At 41.7% G+C, this 21,654-nt stretch overlaps 1 protein-coding gene across 1 annotated transcript in view; it reads right to left on the minus strand.

Annotated features, from left to right (window-relative positions):
* The window catches only part of IGF2R (insulin like growth factor 2 receptor), a 1,086,527-nt gene that overhangs the window by 587,038 nt on the left and 477,835 nt on the right, over nt 1-21,654 (minus strand). The window contains exon 21 of the mRNA XM_069235138.1: nt 6,629-6,730. Coding sequence (XP_069091239.1) covers nt 6,629-6,730 — 102 coding nt within the window. The remainder of the gene's footprint in view (nt 1-6,628; nt 6,731-21,654) is intronic.

Consider the following 21,654-nt stretch of genomic DNA (forward strand, 5'->3'; position numbering starts at 1 on the left):
TAACAGCTGCTGACCAAACAAGTAATTTTTTTTTATATAGTCTTGCAGACTGATGATCTTAAGTCTTGCCAATTTTCACAAGGCATGGAAATACTGACCCAAAATGCAAGTTACAAGTGGAAATTGCTATTCAGACAGCAAGGCTACCTGAGGTGAATACATTACAACCCAAAGTAAATTTGATTAGCTATCTGGAGGAGAAGTGGGAATGACATTTGAGTTCCATTTCCAGGAAGAAGCTTGAAGTTTTAGAATTTCCAACAACAGGAGAGATGACAGCAAACACGAGTCAGCTGTGGCAAGACTATGTTGTCTGTCTATTAGCCTATGGACTGCTGGGCCCAATAAGGGTTTCTGCAATGCAGCTATGAAAGGCTCTCAAAGATCCTCACTAAAAGGGAGCAGGGACTACGCCATAGAAGAAGAGGCTGTATGATTAGTGTTAGACTTAGCCTCTGCAGAGGGCAGGATGAATTCTAAAGCATATGCTGCTCTTTGTACCATAAATGTAAATGAAAAGGAACTGATACCAGTGAGCAACTGTCAAGGCCAATGGGCAAACTAATGGCGGAAGCCACGTAAAGCCACCTGTCAGCACTGGTGAGCTACTGCTCAGGAAAAGTTTTCCTGACCAGTCTGGAGTCTGAAAGGATCTTCATAAAGGGAGTAATCTTATAAATGAGGTTTCCAGGAGAATAAGATTCTCGGGGGGGAGGGGGGGGTTCTACGCTGCACTGGAGGTGAGAGATACCGCTTGGCCAGGAAACAAGTAACTGAGACCGTTGGGGAGTTACAAAGCCAGGAGTCACTGGGATAAAATAAATGTTACTGTGGAAGGCTGTGGAATCCTGCCACTGGATAGGTAGCGGCCAAGCAATAACTGGAGTCACTTGAATGGGCTGTTGATCAGTTGGCCGAACAGCAAGTCATTGGTTTAGGCAAGGTAGACTAAGGCGTCATGTTGCTGGTCACTGGTTAGGTCTGAGACTTACTATTGTAATGCTGTACTGCTGTTTATCCAATTTCCCTAGAGCACAAGCCCTGAAACACTTTAAATACAGTTGACAGTGAAGAAGTAGGTCCACTACAGTGCTTCTACTGATATGGACAAGTTGTTTATTCTGGTATATTCATTTATCTTGTTGAAAACGCTCTATAATTTGGTGAAAGAAGTAATTCAATCCCTTAGTGAAGCATGTTACAAGTAAGTCAGTAAAAAATGGCCACACGAAGCAGAGCTTTCAGCTGGACAGCAACAATGTATGGCTATGTTCTGTATGTTTCCTTCTAGTCTGCACATCAATGAGATTATGGAGCGAGTGAAGCGAGTGAAACAATGGCTTAACACTCTAATCAGGTCTGTGGTTAAATTTCAAGGACAGTTGCAAAGCAGTGCTAGCTTTGATTTTAAACACCACTATCAGTTTTCAGTCCTCAATGAGTTTGTATTTAGAGTAAAAATAAGTCGTTCTAACAGAATTTCTGTACAAATATTTCGATAAAGGTAGATGAATAAATAATTGTGCCAAATTGCTATCTGGTGCAAACACAAGAAAAAGTGCACTATAGAGTATAGAGAAAATTGGTTCAGAAATATTTTTCATTCAAGCCTGTATGATGAACGTGGGACTAAATATATTGACTCAAATGAAAAGTAAAAGAGGAGTCTTTTAGGCCACGTTCCTTCCGTAGCTGTGTGTACACCATGAACTCAATTTCTATTAAGATATGTATCAAGTTTGTGAGTCAGTGCATGCATGACAATTGTAGTTGATTTGCAAACCGATTCCTTTTGACTACTAAGCTGTTTGAAACGATCCAAGAGAAATGGACAAGATAAAGTGCAACCTTGTCCTTTAGGTGGAAATAAGTCAGAAATGCATTTTAATTTGCACAAAATCTAATATTAAATGTACACGTGACAGCATATCTCCTGAATTTAAGGTTTCCATTTTTCCTATGGATACCAGGTCTTTCTTCAGAAGACAACGGATGTCAGTATTAACTGTTGAGGATTGGGTGAGTGTTGTGTTAAACTGAAAATCAACTTTCAGTATAAACTCATTGTCTGGAGGGACTGCATGCTCTCTTCTTCAGACATATTTTGCAATCCCAACACCTATTTATCAAAGTATAACCTCCTCCTGGCCTTGAATTGATCAAGTTAACAACAAGTTCATTTTGTTTCAGTGCAAGGAAGATGAGTGTCTTGATGGATATGGAGCATTAAACAAACTAAATTTGTGTCCAACCTTAATTTGTACACATCAACAGTTACTCTCACAAATTTACCTTACTTCTCGATTGCGACCCTCTATTTGTAAGCTCTGTATGAAAATTTATTTCACCAGGTCGACTTGTTGGTATACCACGGGAAATTGAAATTCTCCCATCTCTCCAATAAGCACTGCTATCTTTGTTCACCAGGATACATATTTTAAATGTCCGCCCAGGCCTGACAAAGTTAACCTCATGTTACCAGAATGATTTTCAGGGACTAAAAAGTTCACACATGCAAAGAGATTTGCAAATTTTGTATGGAGGATCAATCAAAGAGGATTATATATTGTGTTGCAGAGTTTGTTTGGGAGACTTTATTTAGACTAGAAAGTGCCGAAGAACTAGACCCTATCAACTCAGTAGTAGGACATAGTGGAGGCTAATGCACTTTCTACTTCGTGTATACTGACTCCGGCTGTGTCAATTTAATTTTGTTGCATGTTTTTCAGTCATTGGGATTTTGGTGTATTTAGCATTTACATTCATTTGTCTAATAATTGCGTTTTATCAATTCATGCATAAATTGCTGAAGGAAATGTTTATATATTTTACATTTTTAAACAGTGCAGCAAAACCAAGACAGCACCAGAACGCTTCACTGAAAACCAAACAGTTGAGATTAATGATTGTATTTCCTTTAAATATTTAATGAGGAGACTGGACAGTCCCCTGCATTGTACAGAAGTTTTCCTCTTCCCAGAGGGTCCACCCAGGTGTATTTGTGGTATAAAGTTTTAATATTGCTCTAGCGTCCAGCTAATCTCAGTGTGAGCAGAGACTTATAAGAGGTCCTGGACCTGCACTGTAAACTGGAAGGCAACACCAAGCATGCCATCATAGTGGGCAGAGGACTTTTGTTCCTGTCCTGGGAATAGCACGTATAGGGGTGCAAGGCATGCTTTGAGATTAATAGTGTGACCAGACTCTTTTTTTAATCCGCTTCTTGTTTAAAGATCCGCTGTTTTGTTTATGCCTACAACTATGCACTGGCATCTTGGGGGGAGGAGGGGGGAGGAGGATGGAAGTGGCAGGGAGGGAGGAAAGAGGAGGGAAGAAGGGAGAAGGGAAGCGGGAGGCAAGAGGGAGGAGGGAGTCAAGAGGGAATGAGAAGGGAGGAATGGAGGGAGGGACAAGGGAGGATAGAGGAGCGAGAGGGTGAAGAGCAGAGGAAGGAGAGGGTGAAGAGCAGAGAAGGAGGTAGGGAAAAGAAGGAAGGGAAGAGGAGGGTGAGGGAGAGAAGAGTGGGATGGGAAGGAGGGAGGGAAGAGAAGCGAGGGAGGAACAAGGAAGGAGGAGGGATGAGGGGGAAGGAGGAGTGTGTGGATATCTGTAGCCCAAGCTGTTTGGACCAGATTGGTCCTCATAACATGGGCAAACCCTGACAGACCAAGAAAAACAGTAACCTTTGTTCAGACTGGTGCATTATGAGGACCGATTCCCATAGTGTGATTAAGTAGTTTGAAGCAGGTGTATCAAAATACTAAAAATGCAGTTATATTTGTCTCGATTCGCTTTATAATCCACCCTACTATCAAAGTGCGTGTGGAATTAGAATAGTAAATACACACTTCATTACAGTCAATTTTTAACAAATGCTTTGAGGACCAGATCGGTTCTCATAGCTTGGATAAACCCTGAGAGACCCAGACAACCACCATCTCTGTGAGGATCGATGCGTTGTGAGGACTGGACCTCAAGTGTGTTTAGGTACTTGCGAGGTAGTGTATCAAAAAACTAAAAGTGCAGTTTATATTTGCCTTGGTCTACTTTATACCTTTAGTTGTAGCAAGAGTAGGGCTCTGTTTGATAGTGAGCCTGAGTACTAAAGCCTGTGGGCTCAAGTGTGGATACCACAAGATGGAAGATCTGCAGAACTTCCCTAGACAGTGGAAGTGTATTGCCTACATTCCTTTGGCTGGTGGATGCAGACCGGAACAATCAAGGGAGGTGCATGGAGACAGGGATGACTCTAGCGATTCCATAAGGTCTTTTGTTAACAAGGGGCTGTTGATTAGTTTTACCTCCGATTACTGCTACAGAGAGACTCATCGCAGCGGTGTGCAGAATATTCCCATTTCATTGTGATGTGTGTGCTTCAATCTGCAGACAGTCCCTGATACCTGCTACTAGAGGCATGACTACACTAAATGTGTGTCTGGAGAGCAGCCTGAGAGGGACCTTTGAAGAAGGACTCACCACAAACCACAGTGGAACAGTGGATCTACATCCCATCCAAAAAAAAAAAAAAAGGAGTATAAAAGTGGGGCCAAAACCACCCCACTTTGCTCCAGTTCCAGTTCCTTCACGACTAATGAAGAGTGCTCCACAGAGGTCTCAAAGAAATACTGAGTGACCAGGTCTGGTGGCTGACTAAAAACCTGCCTCCTAGAGGTAAGAGGGTCTCTGAAATATACTCCTTATGCTGGAGGAGCTGAGCATCTGGCTTAGTGCCTAGACGCCGGTCTGCTAAGAGACAGACTGAGTCTGCCTGGTCCTGTGAAGGTTGAATCTTCCATGGTCCAGGGTCTTCCTGCTCTGGCCAAATAGCCCAGGGAGTGCAAGCCCCAGCCAGTGATCAGATGGAGATGCAGCAGCTTGCTTCACACCGACACATAAGAGCCATGGCTGCAGCACTGCATTAGTAAGCAAGGCAGCTGGTGTATTGAGACACGGGCCACACCTGGCCTACCCCATGGCCCCATGGGATGGTCTTTAACCGCCATGGGTCCTGCCAACAGAAGGGAAGAGATCCCTGGATCTGCTCTGGAAGAGCATAGAAGGAGTTTTGTGTTACCCACTACACCACCTGAGGTATATGGGAAATGTGAATTGTGTGCGCATTTAACTTGTGGGAGAAGTGACACTACACCTAACACGTATTCATTGGTGACCCAGGTGGGATCAGTACGAGAGAACCTAACAGGTACAGGAAATACAGGAGAATTTTAAGCAGGATCACTTGAACTGTGTACCAAGTTTCTTAAAAGACAAACACTGGCCTGGACACTAAAGTTACTGTGTCTGAAGGTTGACTGTTGATATCTGACACTACTTCCCTTATAAGCCTGTGACTACTCAACCTTGAGATGTGAGAGTTAAGTGCAGAAAGGGCTGCTCTTTGCTCAGTTTCCAGAGCCACAGAACAATGGGCTCCAAGGCAGCAGAGGCAAACAACCTCAAAGAAAACATTTGGAGTCCAGTCGCCCCTACTGGCACTATTGGAGGGGTCTGACATTTAGAATAACATTTTAGCATTGCAAATGTATTGTTTATATTATAATACTGTTAATACTCTGCTCCCAGTTACGTTCATATGTTATATTGTTTGGTATCTCACTTTAAGCAACAGCTGTAATTTTATGCTATATTAGACTTGTGACTGATAGACAAAAATGTGTTTTACTCTTGTCAGGAAGATCAGAGATAACAACAGTAGATATGCATACAAAAAAATATCTTAACCAGTACTGTGGGTCTACAAATAAGCTGATTCATTCTCCTAACTCTGTTGCTCCTCTATTTAAATGTCTGTCATTAAGTGGAGATTAGTGGGAAAGAAATAACTACATCTTTAATTTCTGAAAAGCTACCACAGGCTTGCATTTTCAATTGTATAGATGAACATGGACTAATGGGAGTAAAGGAGCCCACTGAACTCGTGTTGTGTGTAAGCCGCAAGCTTTATCAGAGTGCAGGGAAAAGTTTAGTCTAAGATAGCAAATTAATCATCTGCTAACCTGCAAACTAGAAGAGTGAATGAACGCAAATAAATGTCTTCTTGTGAACTAGCATCCAGGTCTCCTCACAGACACTACTGCTGATAATACCCAACAGCCATTTTTAAACTCAGAAAAAAGTGTAAAAAAACAAAACAAAAAAAAGATGCTAAAATACACAAGCACAGGAGGCCACCAAAAACACATGATTCAGACATCGGGTGCCACATGGTCAACTTAGGAGTCCTCAATATCACAGCGTGTATCACTTGTGCCACAAAATCATTTGTTAAAGGGCTATTGTGAGTATGTGTGGAGGTTAGCTAATGAATAATGTTTTTCTACTACACATTCTAGTGGGATTTTGTTTGACATGCTATTCTTTTATAGCACATTCAAACAGCATATACATATTCACTGACAGAAGAAAGAACACAGGAGATTGCTAATAACAAATCCTGAGAGATCTTTAATTTATATTAAATCTTTACATCAAGCATTCTCTGCTAAAACAATAAGTAGTATAAAGTCAGTTAACTGGTTAGGGTTTAGGTGTAGGAATAGGCTGCAATGAATATTTAGACAAAAAAATAACCAAATAAATACAAGTCATGCACTAAGTTGTATTTTACCTTGAATGTCTTCCCATTGCCCGAGACAGTGTAGCTAGAATTAGACATCAGCGATCCCAGGTTGAAGACAAATGGACTGTCTGCATCTTTTATGGAGCAATCCTATACAAAAGCAAAGAGAAACATTTATTGTAATTAACAATAATTATTTTGAAAGCTCATTGAGTTTTTTTCCCCTCAACTAGGTAAAAAGAAATATAGGGATGTTCTTTGGCAGGAGATACACAAAACCTATAGAAGCTTATCTCTTAGGGAGACGGCATATGAGCTCCTGCATCATTGGTATTATAGACCGGCTCGCCTTTCCACTATATACCCCTCCACATCCTTCCTCTGCTGGGGGTGTGGCGTAGTAGTAGGAGACTTCAGTCATATTTAGCGGTCATGTAGTCTCATCACTACTTACTGGAAAGAAATCCTCGGATACATTAAAGCCAATATAGATTTCTACTCCCTGCCGCTTATCTCATGGCAATTCTTGGTGTATGCCCCCTCACACTATGACCAACACTGACTGGATGCTTATCAGCCACGTTTCATGCGGCACAACAGCTCTTTGCACTAATGTGGAAGCAAAGGTCCGCACCTTCCATGGCTCAGTGGTTCACTAGTCCATGGCATGCCATGGAGATGGAGCAACTGTCACACATCTTAGCACACACCGAGGCTAAATTTCAGCATATCTGGCATCCACTGAATCCACTACTTAATCCGACTGGAACATACATGCTTGACACCACTTAAGCTGCAAGCTCTTTTACTAATCTCCATTTGAAACCTTCAATGGGTGCTTGGGTTCCCCCACCCCCCTTCACCCCTATTCCCCCCCCCCCTAACGAAACCCCGCCGATACCTGAAGGAGGAGTAACATCCTTGTCCTTGAATGCATTTCACCATCACTGACCAGGAACTGTTATGCTTTGATGTTGTTCTGTTCTTTCCCAACTTTGTATGCCTGTCAATTTTGCTGTTAGACAGGCTAACATGTAGGTAACCTCAGAGCGCACCTGCGCACCCATTGCATATTTTTCCTTTTTCCAACAGCATCTTACCGGTACTGCTGTATGTACATTGCTTTCGTACTAATAGGTCGTATGTTTCCACATGTTGATCTATGGCAGACATGTCTTAAGTTATTGTAATTACCCAAAAATATTAAATAAACAGACCACAACTATATATATATATGGAAAATTTCACTTACCCAGTGTACCTTTGTTCGTAGCATATAGTGCTGCAGATTCACATGCTATGCATTGCTTCCGCCATCTAGTGTTAGGCTCGAAGTGTTACAAGTTGTTTTTCTTCAAAGAAGTCTTTTCGGAGTCATGGGATCGAGTGACTATTCCTCTCGGTTATACTGTGCATGGGCATCGACTCCATTGTTAGATGGTTTTCCGGCAAAAGGGTGTAGGAAGAAGTGATAGAGTGTAAGAATATAAATGTTCTATAAAAAATAGTAAGCAAAAATAGATGTCCATGCAAATTTAAATGTATATACATATGTACAAATAAGAAAACTGCAACAAATACAGGCTTCCGGGGAGGAGGGTGGGTGCATGTGAATCTTGCAGTACTACATGCCACGAACAGATGTACACTGGGTAAGTGACATTTTCCGTTCAATGGCACTTGTAGCTGCAGATACACATGCTATGCATAGACTACAAAGCAGTTGCTCTCTCCAAAAAATGCGGTGGCTAGCCTGTAGGAGTTGGAGTTGTTTGAAATAATGTTCTTAGTACAGCTTGACCTACTGTGGCCTGTTGCTTTGAAAATACAGCTACACAGTAATGCTTTGTAAATGTATATGGTGAATACCATGTGGCAGCTTTGCATATGTCTGCTATTGGTATGTTTCCTAAAAATGCCAGAGTGGCACCTTTTTTCCTAGTGGAATGAGCTTTAGGTATGATCAAAAGTTGTTGTTTTGCCTTAATGTAACATGTTTGAATACATTTAACAATCCAACTAGCTAATCCTTGTTTAAAGATAGGATTACCTTTATGTGGCTGTTGAAAGGCACCAAACAGCTTTTTAGTTTTTCTGAAATCTTTTGTTCTATCCACATAATACATTATAGCTCCTTTAAGGTCAAGAGTGTGAAGGGCTATTTCTGGGGTTGAACCTGGCTGTGGGAAGAAGACTGGCAATTCCACTGTTTGGTTTATGTGAAAAATTGATACAACCTTTGGCAGAATATTTGGATTAGTTTGAAGTATAACTTTATGTTTGTGTACTTGGAAAAAAGGTTCCTCAAGAGTGAATGCCTGTATTTCACTAACTCTTCTTAGTGAAGTAATCGCTACAAGGAAAGCAACTTTCCAGGTTAGAAATTGAATGTCACAGGAATGCATGGGTTCAAAAGGTGGGCCCGTTAGTCTTGTGAGATTATTGACTATTGAGATTCCAAGCAGGAACTGGTGGTGTTCTAGGTGGAATAAATACATTTTAGTCCTTCATTGAAGGCTTTGATAGCTGGAACTCTAAAGAGAGGTATGTTGTATAGTCTGCAAATATGCTGATATGGGAGCAAGATGAATTTTAATAGATGAGAAAGCTAAATTTGACTTCTGTAAATGAAGTAGGGAGCATACAATATCTTGTATTCATGCTGTAAGTGGGTCAGTATTTTTAGATTGACAATAATAAACAAATGGTTTCCATTTGCTAGCATAGCATTGTCTAGTTGTAGGCTTGCATGCTTGTTTGAGAACTTCCATGCATTTAATGGAAGTTGCAAGTATCCAAATTCTTTGACTTCAGGAGCCAAATCGCTAAGTTGAGAGCACTGGAATTTAGATGTCTGGTTTATCCTTTGTTTTGTGTTGGCAAAACCGGTCTGTATGGAAGTTTGTAGTGAGGTACTACTGACAGGCCTAGTAGTGTTGTGTACCAATGTTGTTGTGCCTACGTTGGGGCTATGAGTATCATGGTGAGTTAGGTCTGACGCAGTTTGTTGACCAGAAATGGAAGTAGTGGGAGAGGGGGGGAAGCATAAGCAAATATCCCTGACCAGTTTATCCATAAAGCATTGCCCCTTGGACAGAGGGTATGGGTGTCTGGATGCGAAGTTTTGGCATTTTGCATATTTGCTTGTTGCCAATAGGTCTATTTCTGGTGTCCCCCACTTTTGAAAGTACTGATGAAGTACCAGAAAGTGAATATCCCATTCGTGTATCTGTTGGTGTGTTCTGCTTAGGTGATCCGCTAGCTGATTGTGTATTCCTGGAATGTATTCTGCTAGTAGATGAATGTGACTGTGAATTGCCCATTTCCATATTGTTTGGGCTAGAAGGGACTGCTGAGATGAATGTGTCCCACCTTGTTTCTTTAGGTAATACATGGTAGTCATATTGTCTGCCTTTATCAAGACAGTCTTGTGTTTGGGAAGTAGTTGAAACGCTTTTAGGGCAAGGAACACAGCTAATAATTGTAAATGGTTTATGTGATAATTTACTGTTTTGAATCCCATTCCCCTTGAATGGTAAGGGAGTTGAGATGAGGTCCCCAACCTATCATTGGTGAATCTGTTGTTATTGTGGTCTGAGGCACAGGATCTTGAAATGACTGCCCCATCATTAAATTGCTGAGATTCCACCATTGAAGGGACCTTTGCGTTTGGCAGTCTAACAACACCAGATCTTGCAACTGACCCTGTGCTTGAGACCATTGCTGTGAGAGGCACTGTTGTAGCGTTCTCATGTTTAGTCTTGCATACAGTACTACTGCTATGCAGGATGCCATCATTCCCATTAGTTTCATAATAAATCTAACAGTGTAATGTTCATTTGGCTGCATTTGTGGGATAAGATTTTGGAAAGCGTGTATCCCTTGTGTATTTGGATAGGCTAAGGCTTTTGCGTATTGAGCATAGCACCTAGGTAAGGTTGCACCTGTGCTGGCTGAAGATGGAATTTTTGGTAGTTGAGAGTGAGCCCTAATGTATGTAGGGTCTCTATTGTGTACTGAGTGTGTTGTTGACATTGTATAAAATTGCTTGATTTTATTAGCCAATCGTCTAGATAAGGAAAGACATGTATGTGTTGTCTTCTTAGGTAAGCTGCTACTACAGCTAGACATTTTGTGACTACTCTTGGAGCTGCTGTTATGCCCAATGGCAGAACTTTGAATTGGTAATGTTTTCCTGCTATCACAAACCTTAGGGATCTTCTGTGAGCTGGACGGATGTGTATATGGAAATACACTTCTTTGAGGTCTAATGCAGTCATTTAATCTTGTTTTTGTAGTAGTCGTCTGACGTCCTGCAGAGTTACCATGTGAAAGTGTTCTGACAGGATATATAGATTTAGTGGTCCGAGATCTAGAATGGGTCTGAGTGCCATCCTTTTTGGGAATGAGGAAGTATAGTGATTATACCCATGTTCCTTGTTGAGATTTTGGGAGTAATTCTATTGCCTCTTTTAGTAGTAGCGATTGTACTTCTTCTTGTAATAGAATATTATGTTCTGGGGACAACCTGTGATAACGTTGAGGAATGTTTGGAGGGGTAGAAATCAATTCTAGGCAATAACCATTGTGGATAATTGAAAGTACCCATTGGTCTGTAGTGATATTTTGCCATTGGGAGTAGAATTGCTGCAGTGTGCCCCCCACAGGAGATGTGTGCGGCTGTGGTGTGCTTAGTAAGTCACTGTTTTGATGGGGTAGTGACTTGTTTGGAGGCCTGGAATTTGCCTCTGGCTCTAAAATGTTGGCCTCTATAAGATCCTCTAAATCCCCCTCTCTGATACTGCTGTTGTTGCCCTTGTTTAGACTGGGAGGTAGAAGCCTCTGTGGATTGTGGCTTGAGTCATCCTCTAAACTGCTGCCTACCTACGAAAGGAGCCTCTGTAAGGTGTTGTATATAAGGCTCCCATTGCTTTAGCAGTGTCCGAGTCATTCCTGAGTTTTTCTATTGTGGTGTCAACCTCAGGACCCAACGGGTGTTTTTTTATTTTTTTTATTTTTTTTATAAATCGAAAGGCATATTTAGTACTGCCTGCTGTATTTCTTGCTTGAATCCAGAGGAACGTAGCCATGCGTGTCTGCGTATGGTGACAGCAGTATTGACGCTTCTAGCTGCTGTATCTGCAGCATCAAGGGCAGACCGTATTTGGTTATTACTTATGGCCTGAATTTGTTGAGCTCTTTTTTGGTGCTCTTTTGGGAGGTGTTGTAATAGCTCCTCCATCTTGTCACAGTGGGCTCTATCATACTTTGCTAGCAAGGCTTGTGAGTTTGCAATTCGCCATTGGTTAGCTGCTTGTGTAGCTACCCTCTTGCCAGCAGCGTCAAATTTCCTACTCTACGTCAGGGGGAGGGGCATCCCCTGATGACTAACTATTGGCCCTTTTTCTAGCGGCACTCATAACCACTGAGTCTGGAGGTACCTGGTGAGTAATATAAGCAGGGTCTGTAGGTGCAGGCTTATATTTCTTATCAATGCGTGGTGTTAAAACCCTAGCTTTAACCGACTCACTGAATATCTCATCTGCATGTTTTATCATGGCAGGTAGCACTGGGAGGCACTGGTAATGTGAGTGCACAGAGGATAAGGTATTGAAGATGAAATCCTCTTCCAAAGGCTCACTGTGCATAAGTACCCCATGGTACACTGCTGCCCTATAAATGATCTCCGTGTATACAGTAGTGTCTTCTGGTGGGGAAGGTTTGGAAGGATATAAGTCTGGGTCATTAGCAGGTATAGGATTTGGATCAGACAGATCCCAAGGATCAACCGTATCACCATGAGAATACGTCTGTGAATGAGCTGTTGAAGGCAAAGCTGGTGGGCTAGTGGGTGGTGGTGAAAAAGAAAGGTGTGGCGAATGTGGGAGAGACGCAGGCATAGGTAATGTCTTCTCTTTCCTTACGAAAATCTTTGCTGGTGGTGGAGCAGTATCTAAATGTTCCTGAAAAGCCAACTTTCTTTTAGTCTGTAGAGGAGGTGCAGTAATTATTCTGCCAGTCTCTTTATGGATATGGATCATTGATTGTCCATGATTTCAAGAATAGGTTAAATCTCCATGTCCTCAGAAACCAATTCAGATGGTTTTGATGATTTAGAGGACTGTTCGCCATATGATTTGGAGCTCTGCTTAAGATGGCTCTAAAGTCCTTGTTCTTCTGAATAAGAATACTTTTTCGGCTCCGAAGATGACAATTTTTTCGGGCATGAAAATACAGCCAGTTGTTTCAGCTCGGAGGCAGAACATTGAGGCTTCGACTCCGAAGAGTGTAAGCGCCAACTCGGTTTGGAAGTTGAGCTTTTTGGTGGACTTGCTCGACTCCGGTATCGAAAGAGGTGTGGCCTTTTTCGACGACAAACCCGAAGGTCGGGCGACAAGTATTTTCATACTGGTTGAACCATGGCTCTCTGACAGTAGTGCACCCAAGGCCTCCGAGGACTTTTTATGAGTGGGTGTAGGGGCAGTCATACTCACGTGCTGACCGACAGTGACAAGTCTATTTTTCTCAGAGTCTTCTTCAGAGTCAGTGTCCGGATGGAAACTGCTGTCAGCACCGGCTCTTCCTCCATGGTGTCGATATACTCGGTACTCTTGGATGCCATTTCCAGTTTCCTGGCTCTCCGGTCATGCAGGGTCTTCTTGGATCAAAACATTCGACAGTCCTCACAATCCTCTTCTCGGTGATCAGGAGAGAGACACAGATCACATACAAATTTTGCGTGGCACCAGGGACAAAATCGTAATGGAGTTCGATCCATCAGGCTTTGATGTGGTAGGTCCAAACAGGCCAGAGTTGGGAGCTCGCGCCCAGAAGGGTGAAGTTTGGTTTTCAACTGTACTATCAGTTTGACTATGGGTGGAAACACGATCAAAACAATACCGGCGGTCAAAGAAAGTTATCTAAGGTTTCTGTTTCGAAATCTCGGAGCGAGAAGAAACACGTCCGAACCCAACAGTGGAAAGAAAACAATCCTACAATGGTCTCGATGTCCATGCGCAGTATGACCGAGAGGAGGAGTTACTCGATCCTGTGACTCCGAAAAGACTTCTTTAACGAAATATAACTTGAAACACACCGAGCCCAGCACTAGATGGTGGAAGCAATGCATAGCATGTGTATCTGCAGCTACACATGCCATAGAACACATATTATATATATGGCATCAGAAGTGACAAAAAAAAAATTCTAGGCTCCAAAAGACACTATGCGCTTTTGATGCTCAACACAAGAAATATTCTCTTATGCAGACTTTTTAGTGGATAATCCCGTCTAAATTTTGTGGAGCAGCAAAAAACATATTAAATACTCAGAATACGAGAATTTCCAGTTCTGCTTTTTTTTATTCACACCCCATACAATCCTCCAGCAAGTGACTGACCACATCAAGTTTAATAAAAACAATTAGTGGTTAGCCTTACTTTCCATTTAAAACAGGCACCATGCTTACCATCAAGGGAGATGATGGAAGGACAAAGAATGGAAAAATGTTAGACACAAAACTAACTCTTGCACTGGTTACTGTAGTAAACTTGCTACATGCTGACAGGGTGTCCTGTTCCCATGCCAATTACTAGAATTGTTTCAGACAGGAAAGCAACAAAATGTGAGAGGGAGCCAGGGTGGCCTACATCTCGGATTGACTATGCAGTACTACCGCTAGGATGTTCAGAATTCCCAGTTTCAAAACATCACCCCGGGTCCATAGCCCAGGCTTTACATCTTGGTTTTAGGGGTAGATGCACATTGTGAACAGACTGTCAGAATCTCAGACTATGGTATGTTAAGTTATGGGCGACTCATCAAAAATCATTCTGGGATTTTTTTTTTAGATTTTTTATTTTTTATTTTCTTTTTTACAAACAGCTGACTCACTTCAGAATTATCTTTTGCTTCATCTCCCCTACAAAGTATCAGTGTAGTTGTCTATTATCCTCATATACATGGAAGAAGAAGTTACTTACCTTCTGTAACTCGCTTTCTGGTGGACACTTTAACCACAAATTCCTCATCTTGTGAATATCCACTAGGTGTCAGACTGGATCCAGAATCTCAAAATCAGTACACGGATAAGTGGTGTCATGAGGCTCCCTGACAAACTGTTTAGCTTCAGAAGAAATAGCGGTCTCACACATAAGCTCTAAGAAACAGCGAGGAACTCTGATGCCTCTTGTGCCCTCTTAGGAGTTCGTGATTGGTGGAAAAGTGCTGATTCCTGCTTCGATTCCATGATTTTAGGCTTACCCAAAGAGTTCAACTACAATTAGGACCCTTCCTTTTGACTTTGACCAGTCACGGTGCGGAGTCTTGTGATGCATGGTAACAGAGTTTAATCCCTGGGTCCATTATGGCCTTCGGGTTAATAAGGGCACAGTTGTTGCCTGAAGTCGTGCCCTGACCCACCCCCCCCCCCCCTTTCCCCCCATTCAACACAGGCAGTCTTTGTGGGGATCTATCACAGTTATTTGTTTGTGACACTGCCTATACGATTTAAACCGTGTCATTCTGGAAGGTGACACATTGTCCCTTGCACACTAGAAAAGATAGTTTTTTGGCGAAAAAATACTAGTCAAAGATAAGATGAGGAATCTCCAGATCCATGTCTTCATGGCTAGGTGGCATTTATGTATTGCTCAGCTTGTCATTTCCAGAGCAGAATGACGTTGGCATGCAGCTGCACAACCCCATCTACCAGCACTCAGGAGTACTGGTTTTAAGGGTCTGGATCCAGTCTGACGTCTGGGAGAATATTTGCAAGGCGAGGAATCCTCAAGTTAAAAGTATTCATCAGAAGTCAAAAATTAAGTCACATAAAATATCACAAATAGGCTACATGTAAACTTTAACAAGAATAGCCATGGAGTGAGCCCATGAACACAAACACATCTCAACCTCTCTTGAATATTAAGACCTTGCATTACATCCTGCTTACCTTTATCATACTTTGTGGCCACTGCCCTGATTGGTAAGACCTTGTTTCCTCCAAACACATGAAATAATTTTAGAACTAAGTCGACATCATTGACTTGCAACAGTTGTACGCTTTGTTTTGGATTTGTCAAGAACAATCTTTTCTGTCTGTCTATCTTCAATATAATAGTCATTATTAAAGGACTCTGAGTCCATGAATGCTCTTGCCCATGCAAGGGAATTACTAACTTTTTATGTTACAATCAGCGGGTCCTCAAATTCATGGTGAGTTGGGACTAGTACTTCATAGTCACTCTTGTTGTGGTCTCATGCAGAGTACCAACTGAACACTTGAAAACATCAACACTAATAATTAGCAGCCTTTGACACAGTCAATCATTTAAGACTGTTACATACTCTTGAACACCACATGGAATTTTGAGGAAAAGGTCCAGCCTGGTTCAAATCCTTCGTAACAGATCCCTATTAGTAAAGAGCGAAGACTACACTTCTTTCACTACCAAATTGCAGTGTGATCTTTCATAGGGCTCAATTTTCACTTGGACTTTTTTTGATCTGTACATTAAGCCTCCAAACCTGATCCTCGGCAACAAGTATAGCTCTGCACCAACACGCAGATGACACCCAGCTATATTTAAAAACTGCAACAACTTATATCTCCACCGTAAGACTCTGCTTTTCCCAACTGAAATCATGGATGAGTCAAATCATCCTGCACCCAAACCCACAGAAAACAGAATTCCAATTTGATACTAATTTCCTGGAATTTTTGAATCTGGGTGACACTAACATAAACAGCCAAATATTTCATCCTGGTGTAGATTTATACACTAATCATGCACATCAACATGGCAAGATCTGCCAATTTCCACTTCCACACTTTGAAATAAATAAGACACTGTATCAACGTGATCATATGAAAACAGTAGTTCATTTATAAGTTGTGTCTAGAATCCACTTCAAAAATGCCATTTTAACAAGTGCCACACAAGCATCTGTCACTCCACTCAGGGCTATCCTAAACTCAGTAATAAGACTGGTTTGCTCTGCATGTAGACACAACTACATTTCACCCATACTGCCAAACCTACATTGCATACGCACTGTAGCCAGAATCACTGTTTAAACGTGCTGTTTCATGTATAGAATAATTCACAAAACCACCTCACCCTATCAACTGACTGTTTTCAGGAACCTTGGAACTCAGAAAAACCCTTCGAGAACAACCAATATTCAAATTATCTAGATCAGAATAGTTTTTCTCTGAGGCGGCCACAGCACCCTGCAATGCACTACCTACTAACCTCAGAACAAATACCCCACTCTCAACCTCCTATATGAAAACAGGGTCAGTGGTGTGGAATTTATTAAAATATCTACTTGTCCAGGGGACAGGTTGCTTCTCAAACCTACTTGTCCTGTAAAAAGATCTACTTGTCCCTTTGGTGCCATGTAAGGTGGCGACAAATTATGGCAGCAATCTCATTATGTAAGAGCTCTGATAATAGCCTCTCTGATTATGCCAGGGCTACTACCATAGTAGGGCTTGAATACTTGCAGTCTCAATCCCTACTGTAGCAATTTCCTTATTTTGCCACCTTTCTGCAGATCTGCATACTGGGGCTGGAGGAAGCAGTAAGCAATAGTTCCAGGGCAGGAATGCCGTTGAGTCTGCAAACCTACTAACCTGCATGTTTTAAAGATTTTCACCAGCTTCTCTCTAATATTTCCCCATAATAAGAAAGGTTGGACATTTACTCCTGACAATGGCAGAATTAAAACTTCTTCCAGGGTTGGGAAGAAAGTGGCTGTAGGGAAAATGAACTTGCAAATGCTCAATAGATTTTCACATGAGCAAATCTACACATCGTATTTACCCATGCTAAAATACAGTTCACAAATATTTTATAGGGGTACGACATATACTATGGGTGCACTTTTGTGACTTTCTTTAAGAATTTGGGGCCTCATGTAGGTAGGTTCAGATTTGCGACCCGCAAATTGCGAGTCAGAGCGAGTCGCAAATCCGAATGTAGGATGGTGTCCCTGACACCATCTGTGATTCGCAAGGTCTTCGCAAATGCCCACCTCATGAATAATCATGAGGTGGGTCGCAATTTGCGACCCCCTTGCGAATGGCGGCCCTCACAGGGATGGTGGCCTGCTGGAGACAGCAGACCACCATGTCTGTGACTGCTTTTCAATAAAGCAGTTTTTTTTTTTTGTAATGCAGCCCGTTTTCCTTAAAGGAAAACGAGATGCATTACAAAAACGAAAAGTGAAACGTTTTCGTTTAATTTTTTCAGAGCAGGCAGTGGTCCGCATCTGAAAAAATGTTTACAGTGACATTCACAATGGGGAAGGGGTGCAAACTGCGATTGGTTTGCGCCCGCAGTCACAAAACAATCCTACATTGCACTGCGAGTCGTAATTAGGAAGGGAACACCCCTTCCTGATTGCGAGTCGCAAAACTGGGTTTGTGCATCGCAATGTGCTTTTTGCACGTCGCAAACAGTGAAAGTCGCTGTTTGCGACATGCAAAAAGCTACCTACATGTGGGTCTTGGTCCCTAATTAGGTCTGGTGTTAACAAAGACATTTTGTTTTTATTAAACTTCTATTTCTCTCTCTTTCGGCTGGCTTTACTGTGAGTGATCGCATTCTGCTCTTCCACAAGGAGCATATTGCACACAACGTAGTTTTGTTCAGTGTCAGGAACTACAGTGGCAATCAGTGACGTAACGAAACTGGAGGGTTCCCCTTTGCAAAGAACATGGAGGAGCCCCCCCTCTCCAGACTCACTCAGGGCAGGTGCTGTGCTGAACGGGCCCCCTGGAGGGCAGCTGCGAGGCCTTTATTATGCCACTGGTGGCAACGTGTGCTTTTAAAGTTCAAAAACTTTTTTTTTTTTTTTTTGCCAGTGTTTGTTACAATGTTGAGGGCCTGGTAGCTCCCACAACAATAAAGTGTTACAACAGCCATGTCAAAACAAGACATGCATTGATGAAACTAAAAGATTTATAAAAATATGTCAGATCAGTTGGCTTTGTCAGTGTTTGTTTATTTTCATGCTTCCCATAATCGTGTTGAAAATGGTTACACTGATTTTCCATTGGAAATATTTTTGGGAAATACTAGCATGCATCAACACATTTTACTAAATGACACTTCATTTGCATCTAATCAGAGAGCATTCTGGGAGCATTATACTTAGCCTCATAGCCTAAACTTTTCAAACATGTGTATACACGTTTTTTTTTTTTTGTACTGGAACCAACGTCAGTAGTGAAATGTGACCTTAAAACATTTATTTACAGCACTCACCCTAATAATGAAGACTTTCAAATAATGAACCATAAATACAAGTTCGAACAGCATTATCTTTTGGAAACACATTACCTCAACTGCAGAGAGTTCTACTCTCTGTAAACAGGCAGCCAAAGGGTTTGTACTGCAGAGGGTTGGACCTACTTGTCCCAAGGACAAAGTAAACATAAAAACTTGTTGCCCTTGACCCCAAACAAGATGTCCCGGGATAGGGATGAATTCAACCAACACCATTTCTTGACAATGTTCGTCCTACTTATTGTGGGAATGCAGACTTGATCTGTTTGCGTCTCTTTCTGAAGCAATTGCTTTTGTACTCCCCAGACACACAATTCAAAACATTAATACAAACAAAGTCAAAGAAGCCAATGTCAAAATGAACAACAAAAACAGTTCAGTATACACTATACTGCCATTCTAAAGCATGGATTTTTTTTAGAGAGTACTTATCAATCCTATTGCATGGAAATTTTTAGAGTCCATAATAACGAACACAGTCCTTGTGTCGAGCAACTTACAACAAGTCGAGTTTCGACCAAAGATATTTGTCCATAACACACCCTTAGGTAGTTTGATGCAATCCAGCAGGGAGATGGCAAAAGAAACTCATTAATTAGTAACTCCACACGACAATTCTACATTTGAAGCATTTTATGTTTTTTCAGAACTCCTCTTAAGCAAATGTTGATGCGTTTTGTCCAATTAATTCAAGACCTCATCAGGACAAAACAAGGCAAAGTATTAGTAACCTAAAAATTGACATGCAAATATTGACTATATTTGCATAGAAGCCTCTAGTTGACCCATACCACGTGACTGGTGAATTGTTAAAAAGGTTGTGATACTGCCACACAAAATACATATTTAGTGCCCCGTCCAATAGTATCGCTGGCAAGTTGAGGTGTCACGAAGAAATAAACGAGTATAAAATAGTAATGTGAAGCTACCAAGAAAACGGGTGCCAGCTAAAATCAGTGGAGACAAAAATAGACATATTGAGGATAGGAACACACATACCCATGCCACATAGATTGTGAATAAATATGCAGAATAGCTGAAAAAAATGGTGGCATGCTGGCAGTCGCTTACCACATGAATTTGCAGAGTGCACTATAACTATAGTGGATGGTCAAACCTTCTTGGCACATGTTCGGGAAATTAAAAAAAATGCCAAAGTAGACAGTTGCTGCATGTATAAATTGCTGTTTACAGGGAGTGCAGAATTATTAGGCAAGTTGTATTTTTGAGGATTAATTTTATTATTGAACAACAACCATGTTCTCAATGAACCCAAAAAACTCATTAATATCAAAGCTGAATATTTTTGGAAGTAGTTTTTAGTTTGTTTTTAGTTTTAGCTATGTTAGGGGGATATCTGTGTGTGCAGGTGACTATCACTGTGCATAATTATTAGGCAACTTAACAAAAAAATATATATACCCATTTCAATTATTTATTATTACCAGTGAAACCAATATAACATCTCAACATTCACAAATATACATTTTTGACATTCAAAAACAAAACAAAAACAAATCAGTGACCAATATAGCCACCTTTCTTTGCAAGGACACTCAAAAGCCTGCCATCCATGGATTCTGTCAGTGTTTTGATCTGTTCACCATCAACATTGCGTGCAGCAGCAACCACAGCCTCCCAGACACTGTTCAGAGAGGTGTACTGTTTTCCCTCCTTGTAAATCTCACATTTGATGATGGACCACAGGTTCTCAATGGGGTTCAGATCAGGTGAACAAGGAGGCCATGTCATTAGATTTCCTTCTTTTATACCCTTTCTTGCCAGCCACGCTGTGGAGTACTTGGACGCGTGTGATGGAACATTGTCCTGCATGAAAACCATGTTTTTCTTGAAGGATGCAGACTTCTTCCTGTACCACTGCTTGAAGAAGGTGTCTTCCAGGAACTGGCAGTAGGACTGGGAGTTGAGCTTGACTCCATCCTCAACCCGAAAAGGCCCCACAAGCTCATCTTTGATGATACCAGCCCAAACCAGTACTCCACCTCCACCTTGCTGGCGTCTGAGTCGGACTGGAGCTCTCTGCCCTTTACCAATCCAGCCACGGGCCCATCCATCTGGCCCATCAAGACTCACTCTCATTTCATCAGTCCATAAAACCTTAGAAAAATCAGTCTTGAGATATTTCTTGGCCCAGTCTTGACGTTTCAGCTTGTGTGTCTTGTTCAGTGGTGGTCGTCTTTCAGCCTTTCTTACCTTGGCCATGTCTCTGAGTATTGCACACCTTGTGCTTTTGGGCACTCCAGTGATGTTGCAGCTCTGAAATATGGCCAAACTGGTGGCAAGTGGCATCGTGGCAGCTGCACGCTTCACTTTTCTCAGTTCATGGGCAGTTATTTTGCGCCTTGGTTTTTCCACACGCTTCTTGCGACCCTGTTGACTATTTTGAATGAAACGCTTGATTGTTCGATGATCACGCTTCAGAAGCTTTGCAATTTTAAGAGTGCTGCATCCCTCTGCAAGATATCTCACTATTTTTGACTTTTCTGAGCCTGTCAAGTCCTTCTTTTGACCCATTTTGCCAAAGGAAAGGAAGTTGCCTAATAATTATGCACACCTGATATAGGGTGTTGATGTCATTAGACCACACCCCTTCTCATTACAGAGATGCACATCACCTAATATGCTTAATTGGTAGTAGGCTTTCGAGCCTATACAGCTTGGCGTAAGACAACATGCATAAAGAGGATGATGTGGTCAAAATACTCATTTGCCTAATAATTCTGCACTCCCTGTATAGGAGGTTTAAAGCACATCCAAAAA

Source organism: Pleurodeles waltl, chromosome 5 (assembly GCF_031143425.1).
Source record: "Pleurodeles waltl isolate 20211129_DDA chromosome 5, aPleWal1.hap1.20221129, whole genome shotgun sequence".
NCBI lineage: Eukaryota > Metazoa > Chordata > Amphibia > Caudata > Salamandridae > Pleurodeles > Pleurodeles waltl.